General features: G+C 37.0%; 1 protein-coding gene across 1 annotated transcript; it reads right to left on the bottom strand.

The window, feature by feature from the left end:
• Positions 1-1,230: 1,230 nt before the first annotated feature.
• On the bottom strand, positions 1,231-4,125 carry LOC111986254 (UDP-glucose iridoid glucosyltransferase). Its single transcript, XM_024017889.2, has 2 exons — positions 3,524-4,125; positions 1,231-2,236 (listed from the first exon to the last, which is right to left on the bottom strand). The coding sequence occupies exons 1-2, from the start codon at positions 4,002-4,004 to the stop codon at positions 1,362-1,364; spliced, it is 1,356 nt and encodes a 451-aa protein (XP_023873657.1). The 5' UTR covers positions 4,005-4,125; the 3' UTR covers positions 1,231-1,361.
• Between the last annotated feature and the right edge of the window lie 21,295 nt (positions 4,126-25,420).

Raw genomic sequence — 25,420 nt, 5'->3', positions numbered from 1 at the left:
AAGGGGAAGAGAGAGAGAGAGAGAGAGAGAGAGAGAGGTAAGAGTTAGTGACAATAAGGAGTGAAAAAGTAAAAGGAAGAGAGAAAAAATGAGAAAGTTTACTGTGAGAGAGAGATTGTTTTCCAATTTTTTTTTTTTTAGAAAACAACCTATAGAAAATAAGTCTTATTTTTATTAGGGTTTTTTGTTGACTAAATATAGTTTTTTGTTGACCATTTTTTTTTTTTGTGTGTGTGTGCGCGCATGCGCGCTACTAAACACTGGAAAATGTGGAAAGCTATTTTTACAGAAGGTTTTTCAGCAAAACAAACAGAGTTTAGTAAGGAGTCAAGTTCAAGTCTAAATTTAGGCTCTACGGTTAAATAAGTCAAATTTAAATATAATAATGTGTTACTGAACAAGCTCGCAATTATGATGTTTGATTTATGTATTATGTAGTATTATATATTTATATGTATACAAGCATAAAAACATACTTATCTTGGTATTGGATTGTGTATGTTTGAAAATTCATAATATATCAATTTATTATTTGTCATATATTAGTGGACAATACATTTTGCAATAAAAATTATATATAATTTTTAACACTATAAAGTTGATGAATCTAATAATTTAATGTTCATAAACTAAATATTTATATTTAATTAACTAAAATAATACAATTTTAGCTATAATTTAATTATTACTTATTGGTAGAGATTTGTAAATGGATAAAAAGATTTAGTTGTGATGTTTATTTTGTATGGGAAAAGATTAAGTTAATTAGATAGCTTGTTAATAAGCTCTAGCTTACTTGATAAGAAATTAAACAAAGTTTGGATATGTAATCTAGTTTGTTAATGGGCTTGAACTTAGCTTCTGTTAAAAAAAAAAAAAAAAATTAACAATTTTGAATTTTTAATACTTAGCTCAACTTGTTTATAGTCCTATACATTTATGTTGTGTGAGTATAAAAGGAGAGTAAATCATCACAAACTATTAAATTTTCCAAGTAACTTTATATGCTTGGCCCATTTTTGCTTCATGTTTTCTTATGAAAGCAATTAATAGGAAAAATTTTGTCATCACAATATTGTATAATAAATTATAGATGTGAAACAAAAAAAAAAAATAGGGCGTTTCTTTGAGAGAGGACCGGGGGGGGGGGGGGGGGGGGGGGTGGGGGACCACTTCAAATGTAGACAAATATAAATAAAAGATTATTATTATTATTATTATTATTATTATTATTATTTATTATTATTTTTTTTTTGTGGACATCCATACATATGATATGAAGCATGATCCCTCAGACTTTAAAATAAAAATAAAAATATAAAATAAAAACCCCTTAGATTTGATAAAATTCTTCTATGCCATTAAAATGACATGATAATCTCTATTAGCTCATTCAAGGAATTTTTAGAAGAACCCCCTTCCCCAATACTAAGTTCAACTTTCTCCTTCAAAATCTTGGCCCTTTCCTTCATCTCCTTGCCTTCTTTCTCCACCATTAGCCTTCTTATAGCTCTCTCTATCTCCCTTCTCTGCAACTCATTCTCCAATTCCAAGCCTACCATCCAAACCTGGCTTATATATCTTGCGTTTACCCTCTGATCACTAAAACATGGTCTGCATATCATTGGAATTCCTCCACAAATACTTTCCAATGTAGAGTTCCAACCGCAATGGCTAAAAAACCCGCCCACTGCGTCATGTGCCAAAACTTCCTTTTGGGGTGCCCATTTCACAATGTAACCTCTCTCCCCAATTGTTTCTTTAAAACCTTTGGGTAATACCTCAATCAATTCAGAACCACGAATTGAGCCCGGTCGAACCACCCACAAGAAAGGTTGTTGGCTGTTTGCTAGTCCCCACGCAATCTCAGCTAGCTCTTTCATGTCCACGAATGCTACGCTTCCGAAACTTACATAAATGACTGAGTTATAACTTTGCTTATCAAGCCATGCCAAGCAACTACTATCCTCCTCCAATAAGCTACTAGAGGAGGCCGAGGCAATCTCATGCAAAGGGCCTACAGGGAAGATTGGAACTTGACATTGTTGTTGGATTTTTGCTAATGTTGATTTTTCAAGGCTGTCAATTGTATTCCAAATGATGGCCGAAGATGTTCTAATGTTGGTACATGTACTCAATTGTTGCACAAGGTCCTCTAATGTTACAAAAACGGAGAAGGGTAGATCCTTGAACCTGAGTGGGTAAAGCTCCGGAATTAGATCCTGTGACATTGATTCTGAAATCCATAGATGTAGAGAATTACAGATTACTTAGATCCAAAAATCCAAATAAAGTCTATGGTATTGCCACAACTCAAACAAGTGCGACTGTGAGTGATAAAATAAAAAGATGATGAGTACAGATGGAATTAAGTAATATTTTACCAATTATAGTTGCAAATGACATCAAGTTATATAAAAAATTGTGATAAATAGTGTGGTTCTAGAAGAATTGATTATATTGAATCAATCATTTACTATTAGGAAAATAAATGTACATAACATAAGCAAAAAGTTTTTTCATTTCCGTGGGTATGTTATCTTATTTTCCGTTCGCCCTTGTGATAAGAAGATGTTTATTCCTTTCTCAAGATTATGTATGTCCATATTACATGACATATACTCTAAAATAAATCTCTCTCTTTTTCCTTTTTTTTTTTTTGGCGTGTAACCTAAAGGCTTTTAATTAAGATACCTAAATAATCTCTCAAATGAGTGTACTATGTAAGAGTTATCATCGATTCTAGCAATAGGCCGGTGATTTGTTTCCGAAGCATTTTGCATATTGCTTTTTAGTTAGTTTGCATGTTGGTAGTTTGTGTTTTATGCATTTTGTATCGTCAAATGGGTGTGTATTTTGCATGTTACTATTTAGTAAGTAAAACTGAAATAAGAAAGCAAGAGTGATGTGTGGGGTAAAGTGTGTACTAAGTATAAATAAAACTCCTCTTTTAGTGAGAACTCTGCTGTGTATTCTATATAAAATGTGATGGCTCTTATTACAGAGTATTTGATAAGATATATATTTTTTTTGTGAGTTAAATTTATTATTTGGACAACTTTTGCTATGAGAAATCTCAACATGCTACTGTAATCTCCAATTACTAAGGAATCTCTTGAGAGTGACCTCAAAATCATTCATTAATCACTTGTTTAATTAACCACCTCTTCTCTCTCTCTCTCTCTCTCTCCCCCCCCCTGGCATACATTAATCAGTAGTAATTAACAAATTACTACTAATCCATCAGCAGTCATTACTAATTGCAAAGGTCTAATATTTGATTCCCTCATGATTATGTGTATAGAGAAAAATGAATGAAAAGTGTTTGTTCCATACTTGGTGTTTCCCTCTATACTTCACTAATTGTAGTGAAACATGTGGTTCATTTTTTTTCATTTTATATTTGGTTACTTTATAAGGAAACATGTAAGAGGATTTGATTGGTGGAATGATTTCTTTTTTCTCTATAAACCATGTATGTTAGTTTCCATATTAAGGGAAAATATCATACATATATAGATACCTGGGAAGGGAATATAGCCTTCTGCCTTGAGTTGGAGAATGCTTGTACGCGCAAGAAAAGTAGCAGCGCTAGCAGTGCGTAAGACAATGCTTGGAAGCTTCAACTCCATAGCCACCGCTTCAGAGAAGCACATGACCTCGTCGTAGATGACGCAGGCGATTCGATCTTCAAGCCCCTGTTGCTCCATCACTTGAGCCAAGCATTCATGGAAACGAGCTTTATAATTCACATTAAGTTCCCAAACAAAAGCTACTAAATCACCAGTTGAGCTGTTGTGGTCAGGTAAGGTATCAGGTAAGGGAAGAAAGCTGAAATCAGGGTGAGCTGAAGGGTGTGGAGAGTTGAATTGGGTGTGAGCAACTGTGATTGAAAAGCCCTTGGAATGGAGGATAGTTCCCAATTGAAGCATTGGGTTTATGTGACCTTGGAATGGACATGGAACTAGCACCAACCGGAGAGGTCTCATTCGTTGCCTTTCCATCTCTCTCTCTCTCACACACACACACACACAAAGGTTGCCGCTTGGTTTGTTTGCTTTCTCTGCCTGCTTCAAATTTAGGAAAAACTATAAACACGTGTCAAGTAAGATATTGAATAGGATATTGATACCATGAGTAAACTATCCGGTCTGATTAAGTCATACTCTCTATATATATTGTTGGGGGGTAAGGCATCTGTCCAGTGGTTAGTGGCCACTGGACCCGTTGCGATGTGGACACATGTCCAAAGGTCATTGGACCCGTTAGGATTTGGACACATGTCCAATTTTGAACATGTGTCCGCATCGCAACGTGTCCAATGATCACTAGTATTGGACACAAGCTGCTCCCTGTTGTTGGTCGCTTGTCTTAGTCAAATTCAAGTGAGCATAGAATTGTGTTCCATTATTATTTGTCTATCTATCTTTTATATATATATATATATATAATTCGATATATACTGATATTGGAGAGGGAGAATTTGAATATTAAATTTTTCTATTGTAAACATAAGGAGATACTAGTAAAGCTATGACTCTTTAAAGAATTATATTTCTTTCCCGACCATATCTTTCTTTGTGGCAAACATGATACCCTATCCAACTATGCTAATTATATATAGAGGAATATATGAGTTCTTTCATTTGTGTGTTTTGCAGAATAGTAAAATAAAAGAGATATTTTTTTTCATGTTTTATTCTTGGTGAGAGAGAGTGAGCTCTTTAAGTTAAGTGTATTTGAGGTTTGGTTTTTGTGAGAATACCTTTGTGACACCTTTGTAACCTTCTTATTTTTTAAGTGAAAATTTCTCCTTGACTTTACTTATGGATATAGGCGAAAAGTCAGACTATTTAATCTTTATAATCCTTATGTGATTGTTACAATTGCATAAAATATATCTAGAATTTATACCATTTTTAAATATTAAATTCATGATTCTTAATATTTTAATTAATGTCTAAAAAAACTTATGAAATTGTTTCATTTTAAAACTTCTGCTCGTCTCCTTTAATCATTTGCTATTTTGGATAGCAACAAAGAAGAGAAACACATGAAATTATTTAAATATTAACTTTGCATTTCACTTAAAATTTATTCATATATCAATTTCGTAGCTATTTTTTTTAATAAATAGTAATACTTATTAGAAAACACACGAAAATAATAATAGTGTTTTAAACCTGATTTATAATACATTACATAATCAGAGTATAACCACAAAAGGGTTTAACTTTTGTAGTTGTAGCTATTGAATTGAGGTAATAGAGGGAAAAAAGAAATAATTATCAGAAAATTAAAATTGGTTATTTAGGTGAAATCATTTTTTTTTCAAGGATTTCTTTATTTTCTTGTCTTTTTTTTTTTTGTTCGAAATAATAAAAACGAATAGTGGAGATGGACAGATAATTCAAGTTGAAAATTGTTTCATAATTTTAAAATTTTATTTAACAAATTAAAAACCTAATACCTAATCTAAAATAAGATTTAAACTTTGACCATTTTTAATAATTTATCCTATATTATATTTTTGAAAGAGTGATCCAAACTATAGTAGTACTATTCAGGGACAAAATGGGCTTTTGCCCTTTTCGGGCAAATTAAATAGCTTTATACCCAATTTCTCAAACTAAGTAGGAAAATGCCACTCTTTTAAAACTCGATTTATGATAAATCGAGTTAGAAAAAAAAAAATTTTGAAGCCCTATAGTAGCGTTTTAATAAGCCTATAGTAACGTTTTTAAGACCTATAGTGACGTTTTTTAACTAGACTTCAATGAAATCGAGTTATAGGCAATTTTTTTTCTTATAACTCGATTTCATTGAGATCGAGTTAAAAATGTCACTACAGGTCTTAAAAAAGTCATTATAAGCTCCTTAAAACGCCACTATAGGCGCTAACTTAATTTATTACAAATCGAGTTTTAAAAGAGGAACATTTTTCTAATTAGTTTGAAAAAGAAGTATAAATCTATTTAATTTTCCTGATAATGGCAAAAGTCCATTTTGTCCTACTATTCAGTATTCAAAATGACCTACACTTTGAGATATATTCAACTGCAGTGCGTGTGCAATGACGAAGGTTTAATAATGAAACATTTTTAGTGGATTAACGATCACATCGATGGCAATTAAGCCAAGCATGCTAGCTTTTGACTACAGAAAGCGTATTGAAATTAGTCATTTATTTGATGAATGAATAGCTTATTCGTGTTAATTTATTATTCGTGCTGCCTTCCGATTGTGACTTGTTGGTCCTTAAAAACTCATCTTTTATTTGATACTTTTTTCGTGCTTATTTATTAGTGCAGCATTCCGAATTTCTGATTGTGACTTAGTGGTTGAAAAAAAATTAGGTCTATAGGATATGGGTCCGTAATCTTTTCTTGTGGTTTCGGTCTTAAAGTTTAAACTTTAAGCCTCGAAAGGTACAGTTTTTTTAATAATTATTTTTTTTAATGGCGGCAGGCTTAAGTCGGCTGAATTAGAAAGTTTATAGTCATAAAAAAAAAGAAAAAAAAGAAAAAAAAAAGGCGTAAATGCACTTTTAGTCCCTACGTTTTGACTTTTTTCCATTTTAGTCCGTACATTTTATTTTTTCCACTTTTAGTTCCAAAAACCAATTTACGCCTTTTATTTTAGTCCTTCAGGCCCCATTCCATCACCAATTAACAGGGAAACTGACGGAATCAATAAAATAATAATAAAAATTTACTGTAGCACTTACACGTCAGCATATAAATTTAAAAAATTAATTTATTAATTTTAACTAAATAAAAAAAATAAAAACAGAATTAAAAATCAAAATTCAAACCTTGCCCAGAATAAAAACATGTGTTCTTCTCTTAAGCATGTTCTTCCCAGCAAAGCTTGCCCAGAAATAAGCAGATCCTCATTTATACTATTTTCCCTCTCCCAAACAAATAAGCAGATCCTCATTTATATAATACACCAAACCCCAAACACAGAACAAAAACCCATCACCATCCACAGCCAAAAACCCATCACCAAAACCACACCCACGGCCAAACACTACAGTCACAGCCACAGTGAGAATCAAACCCGAACCAAACGTACAATCTCAAAAGCCATCATTCCGATCTCAAACGCCACCACACAGATCAAACACGGTGACCATCATGGCATTAGGCTCCACTACTGATCTGGGTTTAGAGAGAGAGAGAAGATGAGATTTCGGCCAAGGTGGTTTCGGCCAAGGTGGGTTTCAGCCATGGGTCTTCAACCATGGGATTTCAGCCATGGGTCTTTAGCCATGGATTTAGAGAAGATGATATGAGATTTCTGTCAGCCACTATCGATTTGGGTTTAGAGAGAGAAGATGAGATTTCGGTTAAGGTGGGTTTCAACCATGGGTCTTCAACCATGGGGTTTCCGCCATGGGTCTTCAGCCATGGATTTAGAGAGGATGAAGGCCGTGGGTTTTCAATCATAACATAGATCGGCCAAGAAAGAAGAGAGAGAGCTTGGGTTTGAGATGAGAGAAGCGAGAGAGGGATCCAATCTTCGTGCTTGGAATTTCAGCCATGAGAGAAGATGGATTGGATCTTCGTGCTTGGATTTTCAGCCATGAGAGAAGAGAGAGTTTGGCTGCGTTTGCTGGGCAAGGTTTGCTGGGAACAAAAAATATTGATTTTTTAAATTTGTGGGCAAGGTTTGCTGGGAATAACATGATTAACAGAAGAACACATGTTTTTATTTTGGGTAAGGTTTTGAATTTTGATTTTTAATTCTGTTTTATTTTACTAAAATGGAAAAAAGTCAAAACGTAGGGACTAAAAGTGCATTTACGCCAAAAAAAAACTGAGAAATGTTATGTTTATTCAGCTATTTGCGTTTGATACAAATTATGATTTGACATAATATATAAGTGTTATAGTTTTTAGTGAGAGAATTTTTTAAAACTTAGCTCATAGAGTGGAGGCTTGAACTAATAGGTTCAAGCCAGAAATTTTTTCGTCCATTTTTTAACCTATTGTAAATTTATTGTGTAGAATATAAATATTGTCGCTTTATATTAGAATTTAGTATGTTAATGTTATTTTATTTCGGTACCGGCCGATTTCGGCGTACCGTTTCAGGGTGTTTCGGAGTTCTTAAAAAATAATTTATATATATTTTTGTTGAACATAAAATTGTCAATTCTAATAAATAAATAACTAAATATCAAATAATACAAATCATTTAGTCTTAACTCTTAAGTCTTAAACATCAATATAACATCAATTTAACATCACACAATAAAAAGATTTACAAGACAATAACTAAATATCAAAAAATACAAGATTTACTCATCCTTCTCATCATCATCCATGAGAGAAGGATCAAATTCATCATCAAAAGAACTCCCAAGAACTACCATCACCTATTGGACCTTTACTCTCTCTTTTTTTCTTTTTCTTTTTTTTTTTCTTTTTTTTAATAATAGGCCAAATCCAGTACCGGCCGGAATTTGCATCTCGGCCGGAATTGGCCGGAATTGACCGGAATGACCGGAATGGCCCGGAACGGGCCGGAATTTGACCCGAGGTGAAACGTGGGGTATTCCGGTACCGGTTTGCATACCGGTACGAAAAATTCCGGCCGTTCCGGCCAGAACGGAACGGAATCAATAACAATGAGATAAACTGCACTGTGCTGTTGTTCTCTATATATTTTTCATGAAAAATAGTGAAATCACTGCAGGAAACTTTCTACACAATAAGAGAACTAATAAAAAATTTTGACCCAACCACTATAAAAAATCTCGAGGTGAATTATGAGGGTGTATGAGTAATTTTTGTTCATTTGTTCCGTGCAGCTCTTTAAATCGAGATTTGGATATGCTTGCCGGCCGTTGAGTAAATCATGAATGGTTGGTTGTGCTTGTGCCTATTTAAAGTGGGAAGGATATGGCTCTTTATGACAGGTTCTTCGTATTGCTGTCGCAAACATTCCATGTGGCTTAAGATTATAAGAATCTTTAGCAACACCGCTGGACCGCTTCGTTGGTTTTTATTTATTTTATTTAAGCTCATATAGATTTTTTTTTTTTTTTGATAAACCAATATTGAAATAATCTATTATATATATATATATATATTAAGCTTTGAAGTCTTTATAATTTTCCACATCATTACTATTTATTATTTGGTTTTTAACTTTATAAATCTGCCTTCAAACTCTAAACCTAACGCAACCCTATTGGTATCTCTTGCTCATCTGTTTCTCCCTTCATCTCAGTCAAACACTACAAATTCAACTCCTTCAAATTTAATTCTCACTATCAGATTTTTGAATCGGCACCAATATTGTTTCCATGAGGCTGCTTTTTTGCTTCTACGTTCATCTTTTATTTTAGGAAAATGCTAACGAGTGCCTTTAGGGCACTGGTTAATAATCTATTTAAAGAAAATTTTTATGAAAAATAAAAAAAAATGTAATTAATATTTTGATTGTTTTTTTTTTCCCCATAAAAATAATATAAAAACTTGCCTAAAATAAATTATTAATAAGTGCCCTTAGGACACTCGTTAGTATGACTCTTTATTTTATCGAATTCAAATTTGTAAACCCTAAAACTTCTTCTAAACAATAACACCACTCACAGTTGAGGCAGCAAAATAAATGAGTCTTTGACTCTTTGGCCTATTGTAGGTTTAGGTGAGTCTTTATGGTAAGGGTGTTTTTTTTTATTTTTCATTTTTTTTTTATTTTTTATTATTAATATATATATATATATAGTTTATTTAGAGAAGATTTATGGTGAGGTTGACATCCTTTTGGGTGAAAGTTTGCTTGAGTAATTTTAGTGGCTCTATTTCTTTCTCTTTATAGTTTCTCCCTATAAGTGCACCGTGCTACTACATAATTGCATTGCATCTGTTATAAGAAAAAAAAAAAAAAAAACTATATTGCAACTTTTATTCTGTTTAAATTTCTATCTCTAATTTCATAATTTAGGTTTGTATTTTACTGAAAAATAAATAAATAAAATTTTGAGACTTATAAATAAACAATAGTTGACATGGTACCACAAATTCGGGTTAATTAATATAGGTATTGATTTCTTTTGAATTGTGTGTATCTAGTTGATTTTTTGTGACAGGTTACACTGAACCAAAACTTTGCCATTGAAATTATATTTGAAGTTTTATGTGAATCAATTTGAGAAACTTTTTAGTTGAAATTTTAGACAAAATAAGTTTCGAATAGATTGGATTATGCAAATATTGATAAAAATTCCAATTCACAAAATAATACAATCTACATAAGACCAAATATTCCACAAATATCAAAAGTTATAATTTGCAATGGATTAAAAATAAGCAAACGAAATTTTTCATGGGCTTAAAATAGTTCAAATATTCAAACAGATTCATGCTCTTAACAATCTTACATGACTATGGTTACTTTATATCCTCTTCACAGATCATCCTCTCTTTCTTTCTTTGATTTTTTTTTTTTTTTGTCTTTTTTTTGTCTTTTTTTTTTGGGTACCTCCTTTTATCAAGCTTAGGATTTAATCCCAATTTTATTATTATTACTTTTTTTATTATTATAATAGAATGGTCTATCAAGTCTAGAATTATTGATTTTCATTCGATTTTATCTAATTTTAGCATTAACCACTATTTTTTTTTTGGGGAAATATTTAACATTTGCTAACTATCTGGTGCATCACACGGGTTAGCAACTAGTATTAAATATGAATAAGTCTATTACAATAAAGCTTGGCTTTGTCCAAAGTTAGCAAGTCCTCCACTATAGATGGTGGGTTATCATTAGCATAGTCAGAAGGTTGGGTGCTCCAAACTTAACCAATGCATCAACACATTGGTTCACCTCCCTGAATATGTGTTGGATAGTTGATCTATGGAATTTCTTCAATAGGGACTTGTAGTCATCGAGCAAAGGCTCTTGCATAAGATTATTTATCAAGCAATTGGTAAGTAGTAAAACAATAAGCTTGGCATCAAGCTCCACACATATAGAGGAAATCCTAAAGCCTCTAAACAAACATTTATATCTAGTTATATATTGGTAAAAAACTCATGCATTTGATCATTAATTTATTCAATAATCTTTTCATCTCAAATTGTTTGACATCTATACTATTTTAGAATGTCCCAAAATAATGTCATATTTCTTATTTGAAATGTCTCAAGATAGATAATTTTTCAAACATACCCTTCACTTTATTTTAAAAAGATTGTATCTCTCATTTACTAAAGTTTAAGTTACAGAAGGTAGTTTTGGAAATTTGTACATTAAATGATGTTCTCTTAAAAAAGTTGGATTTTCTAAAAAAACCAAACAAAATGGGACGGAGGGATTATATAAACCCAATCTTTTGTTATATTATATATATTACAATTGTTGATGATGAAGCCGAAAATTGTCAGTAAGTCACATGGTCCTCACGTGCTTAAGACAACACCTGCACAACACAGAACAAGAAGACCTTAGGAGAGTATCGGTGTGGTACCGGCCAAAGACCCTCCGAAGGTTAAGTTAGAGAAATTTCACAACTCTAGAGTGCCAGAGCTAGGAAAAATTATGTGTACCTTTTTTTATGACGGCATGGTGGTTTTTATAGTAGTGTAGAACTTACTCCTGTTTCTTGGGCAGAAAGATCTTTCCTTATAGAGAGGATTCTAATAAATGTACATATTCTGTGGGATTCTTTCCATATAGGGTCCCCATTGACTGAGGGCTATCGTAGGGTGCAAGGTATTTCCATTTAGGATTCCTTGGAGGTCATTTAAGCCATGTGGGTGCATTGTGGCCCTGGTGTCCGTCGGCCTTGGGCCTATGTACATAGAATCCGTCCGTATAGGGGGACCATCTGTCACGTGATCTATTTGTCCAGTACCTCAATTCGTCGTTGTATTTTTGATAACCCATTAATTTTATATTGTCAGGTTTATTTAAACCGATCTGTCAACCTTAATTTTATCCTCTTCAGTTGCCTCCTCACTTCATGGGTCCGTCACCCTTTTTCATGGACAGACCCATGGAGTTGACGGACCTGTGAAGTGATAGTCTAACTCAACCCCTAGGAAACGTGCCTTGATTGACAGGCTAGCCTAGGGCCATGAATGATGTAGGGACACGTGGCACATTTTTAATGGTCAATCACTCGAACCAAAGTGTCCCTTCGTATTCCGTGCCATTACCTCTATATATACGTGCTCCTTTACCTTTCATTTTCACTTTCTGCAACAAATTTACAACCAGAGCGCTACCGTCCTCTTTATCAAACCGGCATACCATCTACTTGGTGTTACTGTCAGCCACACCTTTTTCTGTTGCCTTCTCCACTTTGCTTAATCGGTAAGTATCCTTTACCTTATGTTGAATTTCCTTTGTCATTTATTTAAATTTTGCCTATCCGTCGTCTATGTAGACTGTCAGAATCTTAAGGTTTATTTGTCATGTGTAGGTGACATGTCTAGTGCGTCGAGTGAATAGTCGTGTGTCCGTAAGAGAGCGGGCTACAATGAGGTGTATCCGTTAGGTCAGAATAACCCCAGCACCTCTTCCGACAAAAGGGTCCCGTCCGCCAACTCACCTTCCCTGGAGGATGATGATTTGGACGTAGACGGATTAGAAAGTGATTCAAATGAAGACATAGGAAATGATGAGCCCCCTATCCAATCTGTCATAGGCCCTGATGGATTTAGGGAGTTCATTATGCTCCCATTGTGGACGATAAATGATTTCAACTCATCCATCAAACAATAACACTTCAACATACTTAGGGTTAAGTACCAGATTACTGTCAACATTCCAATGCGTCTACCCTTTAAATGTGAAAAATGTTACTACAAGGGTGTAGAAAATATCGATGTGTATGAGCAGATGCTGAAGGCAGGACTTAGGTTCCCTTTAAGTGCTCTTCACCGTCATCTTCTCCAGTATCTTGGATTGGCCGTAACCCAAATCTCTTTGAACGCCTGGAGAGTATTCCTGGGCGTGGAACTGTTGTATGGGGTGATGGACGACGGGGCATGTAGGATGATGGCGGAAGAGTTCTTCCATTGCTACCATCCATCCGAGATCACTCAGTCAAAGGGCATGTACAGTTTCATGCCAAGGAGCTCGTTGCTTAGGCTAGTGTGCGACACCCCCAGCTCCAACAGGAACTGGAAGAATCAGCTATTTTTTTTAATCCAAGGTGACGAATGGATGTGTCACCCTGGTGACCAAGAGTACATGCCTGTGGAAAAAACTTGGGGTATTATGCCCTCGTCTGGTATGTATCCATATGTATTAGGCTTTTATTTATGTTTACTTTATTTGATACTCTAACTGTCTCCTATTGCAGCTTAGGACTGTCCAGAAGTCACAATTGAGGAGTGGAGCTTCCTAGAGAAGATTTTCACAACTACTAAGCTGTCCGAGAGGTTGTGGACTAAGCTTGTTACCTTGGACACCCTCCATTGGTATTATGATGGTCCTGAACCAATTAAGGTTGCCCGTCACTACGATAAACAAGTGCGCAAACGTAAGTCCGTCCCTCAATACGTTGATTTCTTTCTTTGCTTTTAAATCATATAACTTCTTTTACCCGTCCTTCTTTATGTAGAGATGGAGGAAAGTAGAAGGAGAACTTATATCAAGCAGTAAGTTGTTGCTAAGAAGAAACAGGAGGGGAGCTTACCTCCTAAGCTGACGGGTCAGGCCAACCTGTCAACAAAAAGGAAGCCTTTTGAAAAGATGGACCATCCACCCAAGAAGCCTAAGGTGGTGATGGGGTTAACTGTTGGTGAGACCCTTGACACCAGCAAGTTGCTCCCTAAACCTAGCTCGAGGAGGGGGAAGGGCCTAATGAAGGGTGCTGACCCCATTGCGAAAAAATGCCCATCCTCGATAGGGAAAAATGCCCCATCCTCCTCTATGAAGACTCAAGGTATGCCCTAAAGCAGTTGTCGTCCATCATAATGGATAACGGCTATGAAGATTTGGGCAATCATGCCATTGAGGCCATGGGGGAGACGGGCCTTTTCAGTTTGGTACAGGTATGTCTATCCATCCTTTTTCCTTCGTTTCGTCCTACTGTTATTTTGTACTTACATTCGTCTATGATTCTTGCAAGGGGTCGTCATGATGAAAGGTTGTATGGACCAATGTATGTCCTATGAGACGGTGATCACCCGTTTGAGGGAGAAGGTGGAGGCGAGGGATTTAGAGCTGAGGGAGCTGACGGCTTGGAAAGAAGTCCAGGTTAACAAGTTGGATTTGACAAAAAAACTATTGAAGGAGTTAGAGGCCCAAGTCGAGGCAATGAAGAAGATCCTTAAGGATAAGGAAGCAAAGATCTCAGAGGCAAAGCGTCACCTCTATTAGGCTAAGAAGGATGTGGTGCGAGAGTATCACGACTCCGATGCCCTCTTGAAGGAGCTTGGCCGCTCCTTTACTGATAGTTTTTACTACTGCTTCCATCAGGTCAAAGCCTTCTTCCCTAATAGGCCACAAATTGAATTGACCTCTTGTGATTAAATCAATTAATTAATTAGCCAAGTTATTAATTAATCAATTTAACATGCAAACGCGTGGTAGCACAAACAAATCACCAAATAACTAAATATGCTGCGGAAATTAAATGACATGGTGATTTTTTTATGAATGGGGAAAAACTTGACGGCAAAAATCCCATCGAGTGATTTTTAGGTTACCACTCCTGAAACTCCATTATTATCACAACAAGTAGTTATAAGTAAAGGAATCTCAAGTACCTTACCAACCTACAGTTCAACCATTACCCCAATATCCAATTGGACTTGTTCTATAGTGACAGTTTCCCTCTTTGAATGCACGGCTCCCAAGTACATGACTAACCAATGCGTGGATTCCAGTATGCGACTTCAACACCAATTTGAAGGAGAGGTTGACTGCAAAGTTCTTCAGTACATCCTACAATGAAGATCAAGAAGATGCTTGGTCACAAAACCTTTTGGTGCAAATACATAGCAACTTCTTCAGAAGAGATGAACTAGGGCAAGAACTTCGTCTTTGATCACAAATTGCTTGAACAGAGTTTGCTCAATGCTTGTGCAACTTGTGTCTTCTTTGACGGCCCTAAAAACAATACTTTTATATGTCTAGAGTTAGGAGAAAAGAAGGCCTAAAGACACATTCATGGATCCCAAGAAATCAGATTAGAAATCTGATTTTTATAAACCTCGACAGATAGAAGCTGCCGAGAAGCTGTCAAGCAGGTGTTGAGCTTACGGGCTTGATACAACTTTCTTAATCTCGATAGATGCAGTTGTCGAGCCAGCTGTCGAGTTTTAATGAATTTGCACTATCAGCTTGTTTTTCTTGGATAGACTTGATGACTTCAACACTTGATCTTGAAACCTTGTTTCTTGAAGTATTAAAAACACCTAGAATTACCCAATTACAAGTAATGTGCGTTTTGTCAAATGATTAGCCAATTTACATAAATGAATGACATATGTTCTTAACAAGTGAAACACATATGTCTTAACAATCTCCCTCTTTGGCAATCCGTGACAAAACCACAACAAACAAATGAACATATAAGAGAAGTCATAAATCACTCAACTCATATTCACTTGTTGAATACAATAAAATTTATCCTATCACAAACTCTTGAAAAACTTTGCAAAAAGAGAGTTTATGGCAAGTAGACTTTGACAACCTGTATTTCTGAAATACTTTAAACAAAACTCATCAAGGCATCTTAGTGTGAAACAGAAATAATAGATTGCATATAAGTAAAAGAAACATATGTATAAAGATAGAAAAGAAACAACACATGTAGAGACAGATGAAAGAAACATACATCCACATATAGAGAAAATAAGTACAATGTATGTAAAAACTGGTCACAAGACCTCATATACAAGAACAATGTATCTAAAAAGTAGAAAAGAAAAAGATACATCAAATCCTCACTACATCCCTCAAGTATCAATGCTCCCTCTAACAAAACTGTCCTATACAAACTCTCCTCCTAAGATGACTACTCTCATATCCAAAATTACTCCCCCTTTTTGTCACGAGTGACAAAAGGTAGAGTGTTAAGTAGACATCTCATCAGTAGAGCTAGCATCTCCATCATCATCCGAAGTGTCATCGTTATCACCATCATCATCATTATCCTCAGAATCCGAATCCGCTGGAGGAGGTGATGAAGAAGTAGCCTCAGAAGCAAACCCACCCATGGTTGCCTGCCGTTGTGCAATACGACCAACACGAATGTTCACTTGATACAACTCAGTAGAGAGTGTATCAAGGCGAGCATCCATGCTCTGCAGCTGCGCCATGATGTCTCCAAGAGATACATCGCCCATAGAGGAAGAAGGAGCAGAACGGGATGTAGCTGAACGGGAGGAAGGAGTGGAATTCGGGTTTCTTGACCTAAACTGTGCTGCACTACATTTTACGGTAGCGGCGTCTATGGCACTCATGAAAGTGAAATGGTCGAACGCAGGAAAAGGAATGGAAAAATGGCGTAGAATTCTCATGATAGCAGAAGGAAAGATGAGCTTATCACGGGTCGTTGCATCCAAGTGAACATCTATAATAGACAAAATGAAATAAGATGGAAAATCTATGGTAAAATGCTCAAGGAGGGATAGCAAAAATCGAGCGCGAGGCTCTGTGATGAAGTTGTAGTGAGAAAGTGGATGGAGTACAAAAGTCATCACCATGTTTAAGAATCTATGACCTTTAGCAAAAGGTCTACATGATGTGAACTGACGCTCACCCCACTCTGAAGGACGCTCACAGAAAGCAGATATGAGCTCATCCTTGGACACAGTCCTCAGACGCTCACAAGAAGGATAGTTAGGAAACTTTATCCTAGGAACCCGAAGCACATCTGCAACAAGTTACGGTGTGATAGGGATGCGCGTACCTCGAATGCGAGTGAAGAAAAGAGGTATTGAATGATTAATCCCATGCATGTTGGAGTAAAACTCCTGAATAAGCACAAGAGGACATGTGACCGGGACGTCATACAGTGACTCCCATCCCCTACTGTGAATGACAGAGGGAAGGTCAGTGTCGGCGAAGTTTACCAAAATGACTTGGCGTTCCGAATGAACACCTCGTCTAGAGAAGTTTTTCGAGAATGCCTTGTGGGCATCATCATCACGGAACCAAAGATTAAGAGGAACATAATCAGAAGAGAAGGAAGCTCCAGAATGAAGAGGGTTTCGAGCAGGAGTGGATTTACGCTTAGGTGCCATAGACACTACTAACGGAACAAAATGAGAAAGAGAGAGAGAGAGACAAAGAGATAATCAGAAAAGTCCCAAAGCAATTCAAATATATCAAATATATTGAATAAAGAGTACGTATGCATGAGGATGCATGAACATGTGACATGCAAAAGAAATTACATCATGGGCTCAGCCCAATCCAAACCTACCAGCACACAAGCATAGTTCACACATCTAAATGCATGGAAATACCATTCTAATGCAAATGTGATGCAATGCATGAGATTTTGAACACATTGAAATGAAAATCCATCCAAAAATTGCAAGAAAAACTCATCAATTTTGAAAAATCTCAAAAATTTTCCAAAACCCTTAAAACCTAAGATTCAAAACATGAAGTGCATGAAGAATGAAGGAAAAAGAGATCATACCAAGTGATTTGAAGCAAGGAAGGGCCGAAAATCATGTGGGTTGAAGGTTTTGAGTGAGAAGATGAGTAGACGCGGACAGCTAGAGAGAGATCGAGAAAATGAGAACCGGATCGTGATAGAAGCTTATATAGGAACATCAGTAATTCTCAACAGATGAGGTATCGAGAGGTGTCGAGACAGCTGTCGAGGAAGGTGTCGAGGAAATGGTCGTCGACAAATATAGGTGTCGAGGAGGTATCGAGGAACAAACCACCAGAACCAAGAACAGAGGCTTGATCGATCCACCAGGTGTCGAGAAGGTATCGAGAAGACAGAAACTTTCTCGATTGATCCACCAGGTGTCGAGGATGTGTTGAGATTGTGATAAGAAAAAGCTTGAGAAGCTCGACAGATAGCTAGGTATCGAGGAGGTGTCGAGCTTCCTTTCAAAAATAGTTTTTCGAGAAGTGAAAAACACATTCATGAATGCAATCCAACATGCACTTCAACCAATGATCCAATCAACATATTAAGCTCTCAAAATCATCTTTCAACAAAAATTTTAAGCACATGGATCCTCATAAACACACACACACACTAAACAAGTCTAACCAATTTTATATTTCAAAAACGAGTCAAGACAGTTTAGTGAGCATACATTAGCACATGTAAACACTTGTGATGGCCAAATCACATTGTACTTGCACATGTATGAAAAGTAGCAAAGAATATTGTGTGTTGTGTGTGAAAAATATCGCAAGATTGCATATGTGTATACATGTTATGACAATCTGAGATATGAGAAAATAACTCACACACAATCATAATTGTTTGATGGGGACTATCATCTTCGAGGTACATTCTATAACTCTCACATCTCCTAAAAAATACGCTTGCAATCATATTTAACGCATTTTTGATCTTTTTGCTTTTATTTTCTTTGCATATTTTATTTTATTTTAGCATATCATGCATGGGCATATAAAAGAGAGAAAAGAAATACCCAAGATGTTAAGCATAGACATTGCACTTTTACTATGTCGAAGCATACGGATGTCTTTGACACTGCACTTTTGCTATGCTGAAGCATACAGGTGTCATATTATGATTAGTGGGCAACAGTGGTGAGATGGTTATTTATGCATTTCTCTTAGGTTTTTCTAGTCCTACTCATCAAAAAGAGTGATACGAGTGTTAAGTTCAAGAAATAACTTAATTTTACTCATCACAAACAAGAGCCATAAAGCTTATTTGCTTAGTTGTGCATAGAGATGCTCATCTAAGCTACAAAAGATACAAAGTTTAGAAACTTTGTTTCAATGGCCATCCAAGGTACACAAGTACCAAAGTACACAAAATACACATTGTTTTTGTATTTTTATGATTTTTCAAATTTTTTATTTTTAGTTTTATATAAAAAAAAAAAAAAAAACTAAACTAAAAGTAAACACACAAAAACATGTTAAACAAAGCAAAGTATAAAACTAGACTGACTCAAAATAAATGCGAAACACACAAGTAATGCAACAAACAAAAACAAGAAGATAGAAGAAAGTGAAGAAATCACTTAGAGTCCTTTTTCACTTTGTCTTGTCCCTTAGACTGAAAAGAACTGGATTTTCTGCGGTCCTTATCGAAGCTCCTCCCATTGGCATTCTTCATAAATTTCTTGAATTGCCTTATAATGTAGGACTTCATCTTGGAATCTTCATCATCAGAAGACTCATCTGTGTCACTGCTCTTTGCCTTCAAGGCCATGCTCTTGCCTTTACCCGACTTGCCAATTCTGGTCAGCCCTAGCTCATAGGTCTGCGCGTTTCCAACCAGCTCAGTCAAAGAAATCTTATCAATATCCTTTGATTCTTCTATTGCCGTAATCTTGGCATGGAATCTCTTGGGTAGAGATCTGAGCACCTTCCTCACAATCTTAGGTTCAGGAATGGTTTTCCCAAGATTGAAATCTGAGTTCACTATGTCCTTGAGCTTGGTATAGAACTCATCGAACGACTTATCCTCCTCCATCTTTATTTCTTCAAAGCTTGTAGGGAGCTTTTGAAGTTTTGAATCCTTAACAGCCTTTGTACCCTTATAGGTTGTTTGGAGGATGGTCCATGTTTCCTTTGCAGTTTCAGTAAAGGATATCTTCTTAAACTCCTCATTGGTGACTGCGCTAAATAGGGCATTCAATGCTCTACTGTTGATGTTTGCCGCCTTGATCTTGGCCTCATCCCAATCGGTCGGCACTTCATTTGGCTTGGTCCAGCCAATCTCTACAGCTTGCCACACATTCTCATCTGAAGACTGCAAGAAAGCTCTCATGTGTACTTTCCAATATGCATAGTTAGTGCCATCAAATAAAGGAGGTATGATTAATGACTGTCCTCTATCCATGACAAATAGGGGTCAATGGATCAACACAGCAAAGATTAAATCTAATTAGAGTGTGCCTGCTCTGATACCACTTGATAGGCCACAAATTGAATTGACCCATTGTGATTAAATCAATTAATTAATTAGCCAAGTTATTAATTAATTAATTTAACATGCAAACGCGTGGTAGCACAAACAAATCACCAAATAACTAAATATGCAGCGGAAATTAAATGACACAGTGATTTGTTTACGAATGGGGAAAAACCTGACGGTAAAAACCCCACCGGGTGATTTTTAAGTCACCACTCCCGAAACTCAACTATTATCATAACAAGCGGTTACAAGTAAAGGAATCCCAAGTACCTTACCAACCTACAGTTCAACCCTTACCCAAATACTCAATTGGACTTGTTCTATAGTGACAGTTTCCCTCTTTGAATGCACGGCTCCCAAGTACGTAACTAACCAATGCGCGGATCCCAGTACATGACTTTAACACCAACTTGAAAGAGAGGTTGGCTGTAAAGTTTTTCAAGTCATCCTACGATGAAGATCAAGAAGATGCTTGGTCACAAAACCCTTTGGTGCAAATACATAACAACTTCTTCAGAAGAGATGAACTAGGGCAAGAACTTCGTCTTTGATCACAAATTGCTTGAACAGAGTTTTCTCAATGCTTGTGCAACTTGTGTCTTCTTTGACAGCCCTAAAAACAATCCTTTTATATGTCTAGGGTTAGGAGAAAAGAAGGCCCAAAGATACATTCACGGATCCCAAGAAATCAGATCAGAAATCTGATTTTTATAAACCTCAACAGATCGAAGCTGCCGAGAAGCTGTCGAGCAGGTGTCGAGCTTACGAGCTTGATATAGCTTTCTTAAGCTCGATAGATGCAGCTGTCGAGCTTTAATGAATTTGCACTATCAGCTTGTTTTTCTTGGACGGACTTGATGACTTTAACACTTGATCTTGAAATCTTGTTTCTTGAAGCATTAAAAACACCTAGAACTACCTAATTACAAGTAAAATGCGTTTTGTCAAAGGATTAGCCAATTTACATAAACGAATGACATATGTTCTTAACAAGTGAAACACATATGTCCTAACATTCCCTAACCTGGATCTTTCTCATGTTTCCATCGATGCCTAGGCTCAGATTCTTGCCCAGCTCTTCTACTCCAAAGGAACTGACGAGCTCTTCGTCGATGAGACCAACCTTGACCCTCAGGGTGACAGAGATGTTGTTCAGTTTAACTAAGAAAAATCCGTTGAGGATGCTACCCATTACCTTCAAGTGGAGCAGACTGTGGAGGGGAAGACCGAAGATAGCCCTGTTGTCCAGCCGTAGTTTTTTCTTTTTACTTGTAAATTTTTAGCTTTTTGAGAGAACTGTTTATGTTTTCTTCGATTGACTCAAGATGTAAAGATTTTCCTTTTTGTGGACTTTTATTCATAATCTTTATTTATCTGTCGCTTATGCTTGTTTATACATATGTTGCTTTCTTTTCCCAAATTCTGAGACATGTACTTGCTCGTCAATTTAAGGGACTATTTAATTAATATACTTGTCCACCTATGGAGTAGGCCCGTCCACTTGTGGGTTTGACATAATTCTAATCAACCCTTCTTGATGATCCCGTCCTACCTGGTTTTATCATCCTTTTGGATGAACACATCTTTTTTTTTTTTTTTTGGTTTTATGATTTTAACTCATCCCTTGAGATGAACCCGTCTACTTATGTGGACTTAATTTTTAACTCATTACTTGGGATGAACCTGTCCTCTTAAGAACTATAATTTTGTACTTATCCTGTGGGATGAACCTTGTCCATTTATGGACTATAATTTTGTACTTATCCCGTGGGATTAACCCTATCCACTTATGGACTTTATAACTTTAGATCACCCCTTAGGATGAGCCCATCCACTTATGAATCTTAGATCATCCTTTAGGATGAATCCCTCCACTTACAGACTAATTTTCAGCTCATTCTTTGGTGAGCCTGTCCACTTATAGACTTTATAACTTTAGATCACCCCTTAAGATGAATCCGTCTACTTACGGACCATAATCTTAGATCTCCCCTTAGGATGAACCCGTCCATTTATGGACTTATCTTAGGTCACCCCTTAGGATGAACCCGTCCACTTATGGACTAACAAGTTGCAAGTCGTCCTATTTTCATAAGAAATTGGTTGTAGACATGTTTAATAGAGATGCACATATAGTCTGAATAAACTCCTCTTATTATGTGATAAATATACATGTATATTGTTCTAATAAATAATAAAAAACTGCTGTTTGGGGCTAAAAGTGCTGTAAATAGTAAAAATTAACTAAAAGGGAATAAATTGGAAATAAGGAGTGTCGTCGTCCTTGCTGCCATCTACTGGTAGTACTTCTTTAGGTGTTTTGTGTTCAATGGGTGATGTAGCTTTTGCCCATCCAGTGTCTTTAGGTGGTAAGTTCCCTTCCTATGCCACGATGCAATTTTGTACGGTCTTTTCCAGTTAGGTCCTAGCTTCCCTTGTGAGGTGTCTTTTATTGCACCCATCACCTTTCTTAAGACAAGATCTCCAACTTGGAAGTCCACGTGTTTGACTTTGGAGTTGTAGTGTTTGGCTATGAGGTTCTGGTACCGTGCTAATCTTTGCTTAGCAGTTGTTCTGACCTTATCCACCAGATCAAGTTGCAGGTGCATAGCTCCATCATTCCTACTCTAGTTTTAGTTTCCCACTTTGTAACTTGTGAGTCCTACTTCGGCTGGGATGACTGCCTCGCTTCCATACGCCAGGCGAAATGGTGTCTCCCCTGTAAGTGTCCTTGCTGTCGTCCTGCAAGCCCATAAAACGGTTGGTAATTCTTCAGGCCATATACCTTTTGCCCCCTCGAGTCGAGTTTGGATGATTTTGAGCAAGGATCGGCTCGTGACCTTAACTTGTCCATTGGCTTGAGGGTGGGCGGGTGATGAGTAATGATTCTTAATTCCTAGCTATGAACAAAAGTCTCTAAATGCGTTGTTGTCAAATTGCTTCCTGTTGTTTGAGACTAGTACTCTAGGTATACCGTACTTGCAGATGATGTTTCTCTATAAAAAGCTTTGTACATTCTTCTCCGTGATGGTAGCCAAAACTTTGGCTTCTACCCACTTTGTGAAGTAGTCTATACCGACTACCAGGAATTTTAGCAACCGAATTTCCATTGGGAACAGACCCATGATGTCTAATCCCCACTGAGTGAAAGGCCATGGGGCCGTCATTAGAGTGAGTTCCTCTGTTGGCTGCCGGATGAGGCTGCCAAACCTTTGACATTTATCACAAGTTTTGACATATGCAATGACATCTTTCTGCATGGTAGGCCAATAGTATCCTGCACAGATCAATTTGTGCACTAATGATTGTGATCTAGAATGGTTTCTATAGACTCTTTCGTGTACCTCTCTTATGACGTAATGTGCTTCTTCGGGAATAAGACACCTTATGTAGGGTGGGAGAAGCCCCTTTTGTATAGTACATCTTTAATCAGCACACACTGTGTTGCTTGGACCTTCAGTTTCCTTGCAACCTCCTTATCGCCAGGTAGTACGCTGTCCTTAAGATAGGAGGTTATTGGTGTCATCCAATCGTTCTTGAAGCCTATATTATGCACATCGACATTGTTTATTAATGGTGATAGTTGAATGAAGGATAGTACCTGATTAGGAATGAGCATATGTTCTGCTAATGCAGCCTTGGCAAGACGGTCGAAGTGCTTGTTCTTCACCCTTGGGATTTGAACAAACCTTGCTTGAAGGTTGTTTACCCGATTCTTTACCTGCTCGAGGTACTTCTTCATCCGTTCACTTTTGCATTCATAGTCGCCATTAACCTGGTTGGTGACTACCTGAGAGTCGCAATACACCACCACGTCCATGGCTCCTGCTGCTTTTGCCAGATCCAGCCCTGCTATCAAGGCTTCATACTCTACCTCGTTATTTGTCGTAGGAAAATCGAGTTGAATCATGCATTCAACCTTGTCACCTTTTGGGCTATAGAGTACCACATCAGTTTCGCCTGCTTGTCTGGTGGATGATTCATCCGTGTGGATACTCCATTAAGGAACTTCTCCTGCCCCCTGGCCTTTTATGTGCGTGAATTCTACGATGAAGTCACGATAACTTGCCCTTTTATGGCCATGTGGCGGTGATACTGCACATCGAGCTCGCTCAATTCAATTGCCCACAGCACCATCCGTCCGGCTGCCTTTGGGCTGATCATTGCTCATCGTAGAGGCTTGTTCGTCAGAACAATTACTGTGTGTGCCTGAAAGTAAGGTTTAAGTTTGTGAGCTGCTGTTACTAGGGCAAAAGCTAGCTTTTCCATTAGTGGGTACTTCTTTTTTGCACCCCGAAGCACTTGGCTTGTGAAGTACACGGGCTTTTGAACTCTGTCCTCCTCTCTGACTAAATTTGCGCTGATAGCGGCGGGGAGACAACTAGGTAGATGAACAATTTTTCACCTAGTTTGGATGGGCTCAGTAAAGGTGGAGAAGAAAGATATGCTTTTAGATCCTCGAATGCTTGCTAACACTCGACCGTCCATTTAAAGGACTTCAATGTGCGGAAGAAAGGTAGGCATTTGTCCGTTGCCCTTAACACAAACCTATTAAGTGCGGTTACCTTGCTATTGAGGCTTTGTACTTCTTTCACATTTTTTGGGGGCGCCATTTCTATTATGGCTCGGATCTTGTTTGGGTTGACTTTGATACCTCTCTAAGACACCTAGAACCCTAGGAACTTCCCAGCCGTCACCCCGAATGCACACTTGCTTGGATTTAGCTTCATGTTGTAAGAGCGAAGGTTGTCGAAGGTTTCCCTGAGATCATCCAGGTGATCATCCTCCTTTTGACTTTTTACCAACATGTTGTCAACGTAGACTTGGATGTTTCTTCTAATCTGATGTGCGAACATCTTGTTCTTGAGCCTCTGATATGTCACGCCTGTGTTCTTGAGGCCAAATGGCATCACTGTATAGCAGAAAAGGCCCTGGCTAGTGACAAACAAAGTCTTCTCCTGATTTGCCTTGTCCATTTTTATCTGGTTATAACCAGAAAAAGCATCCATGAAGCTCAGTAACTAGTGTTAAGCCGTAGAGTCTACCAAGATGTCAACCCACGGAAGGGGGTAGCTGTCCTTGGGGCATGCTTTGTTTAGGTCTGTAAAGTCCATGCACATCCTCCACTTCTCGTTGGCTTTCTTGACCATCACCACATTCACCAGCAAGTTAGGTTAGTTGACTTCCTTGATGAAGCCATCCTCTTGCAATTTGTAGACTTCTTTCCATTGTAACTTGGTCTCGTTCTTGGGCGAACACTCATTTCTTCTGGCGGATAGAGGGCAAGGTGGGTGACATATTCAATTTGTGCACCATGATTGAAAGGTCGATCCCAGGCATGTCTTTATG

Source organism: Quercus suber, unplaced genomic scaffold, assembly GCF_002906115.3.
Source record: "Quercus suber isolate HL8 unplaced genomic scaffold, Cork oak 2.0 scaffold_119, whole genome shotgun sequence".
NCBI lineage: Eukaryota > Viridiplantae > Streptophyta > Magnoliopsida > Fagales > Fagaceae > Quercus > Quercus suber.
The sequence above is the reverse complement of the archived record's forward strand: the minus strand, read 5'-3'. Positions and strand labels throughout refer to the sequence as shown.

Excerpts from the sequence above, each read along its gene's own strand:
- LOC111986254 (XM_024017889.2), bottom strand. The coding sequence starts at position 4,004 with ATGGAAAGGCAACGAATGAGACCTCTCCGGTTGGTGCTAGTTCCATGT. Across the intron at positions 2,237-3,523 it reads AGGCTATATTCCCTTCCCAG|AATCAATGTCACAGGATCTA; the intron begins GTATCTATATAT and ends TATGGATTTCAG.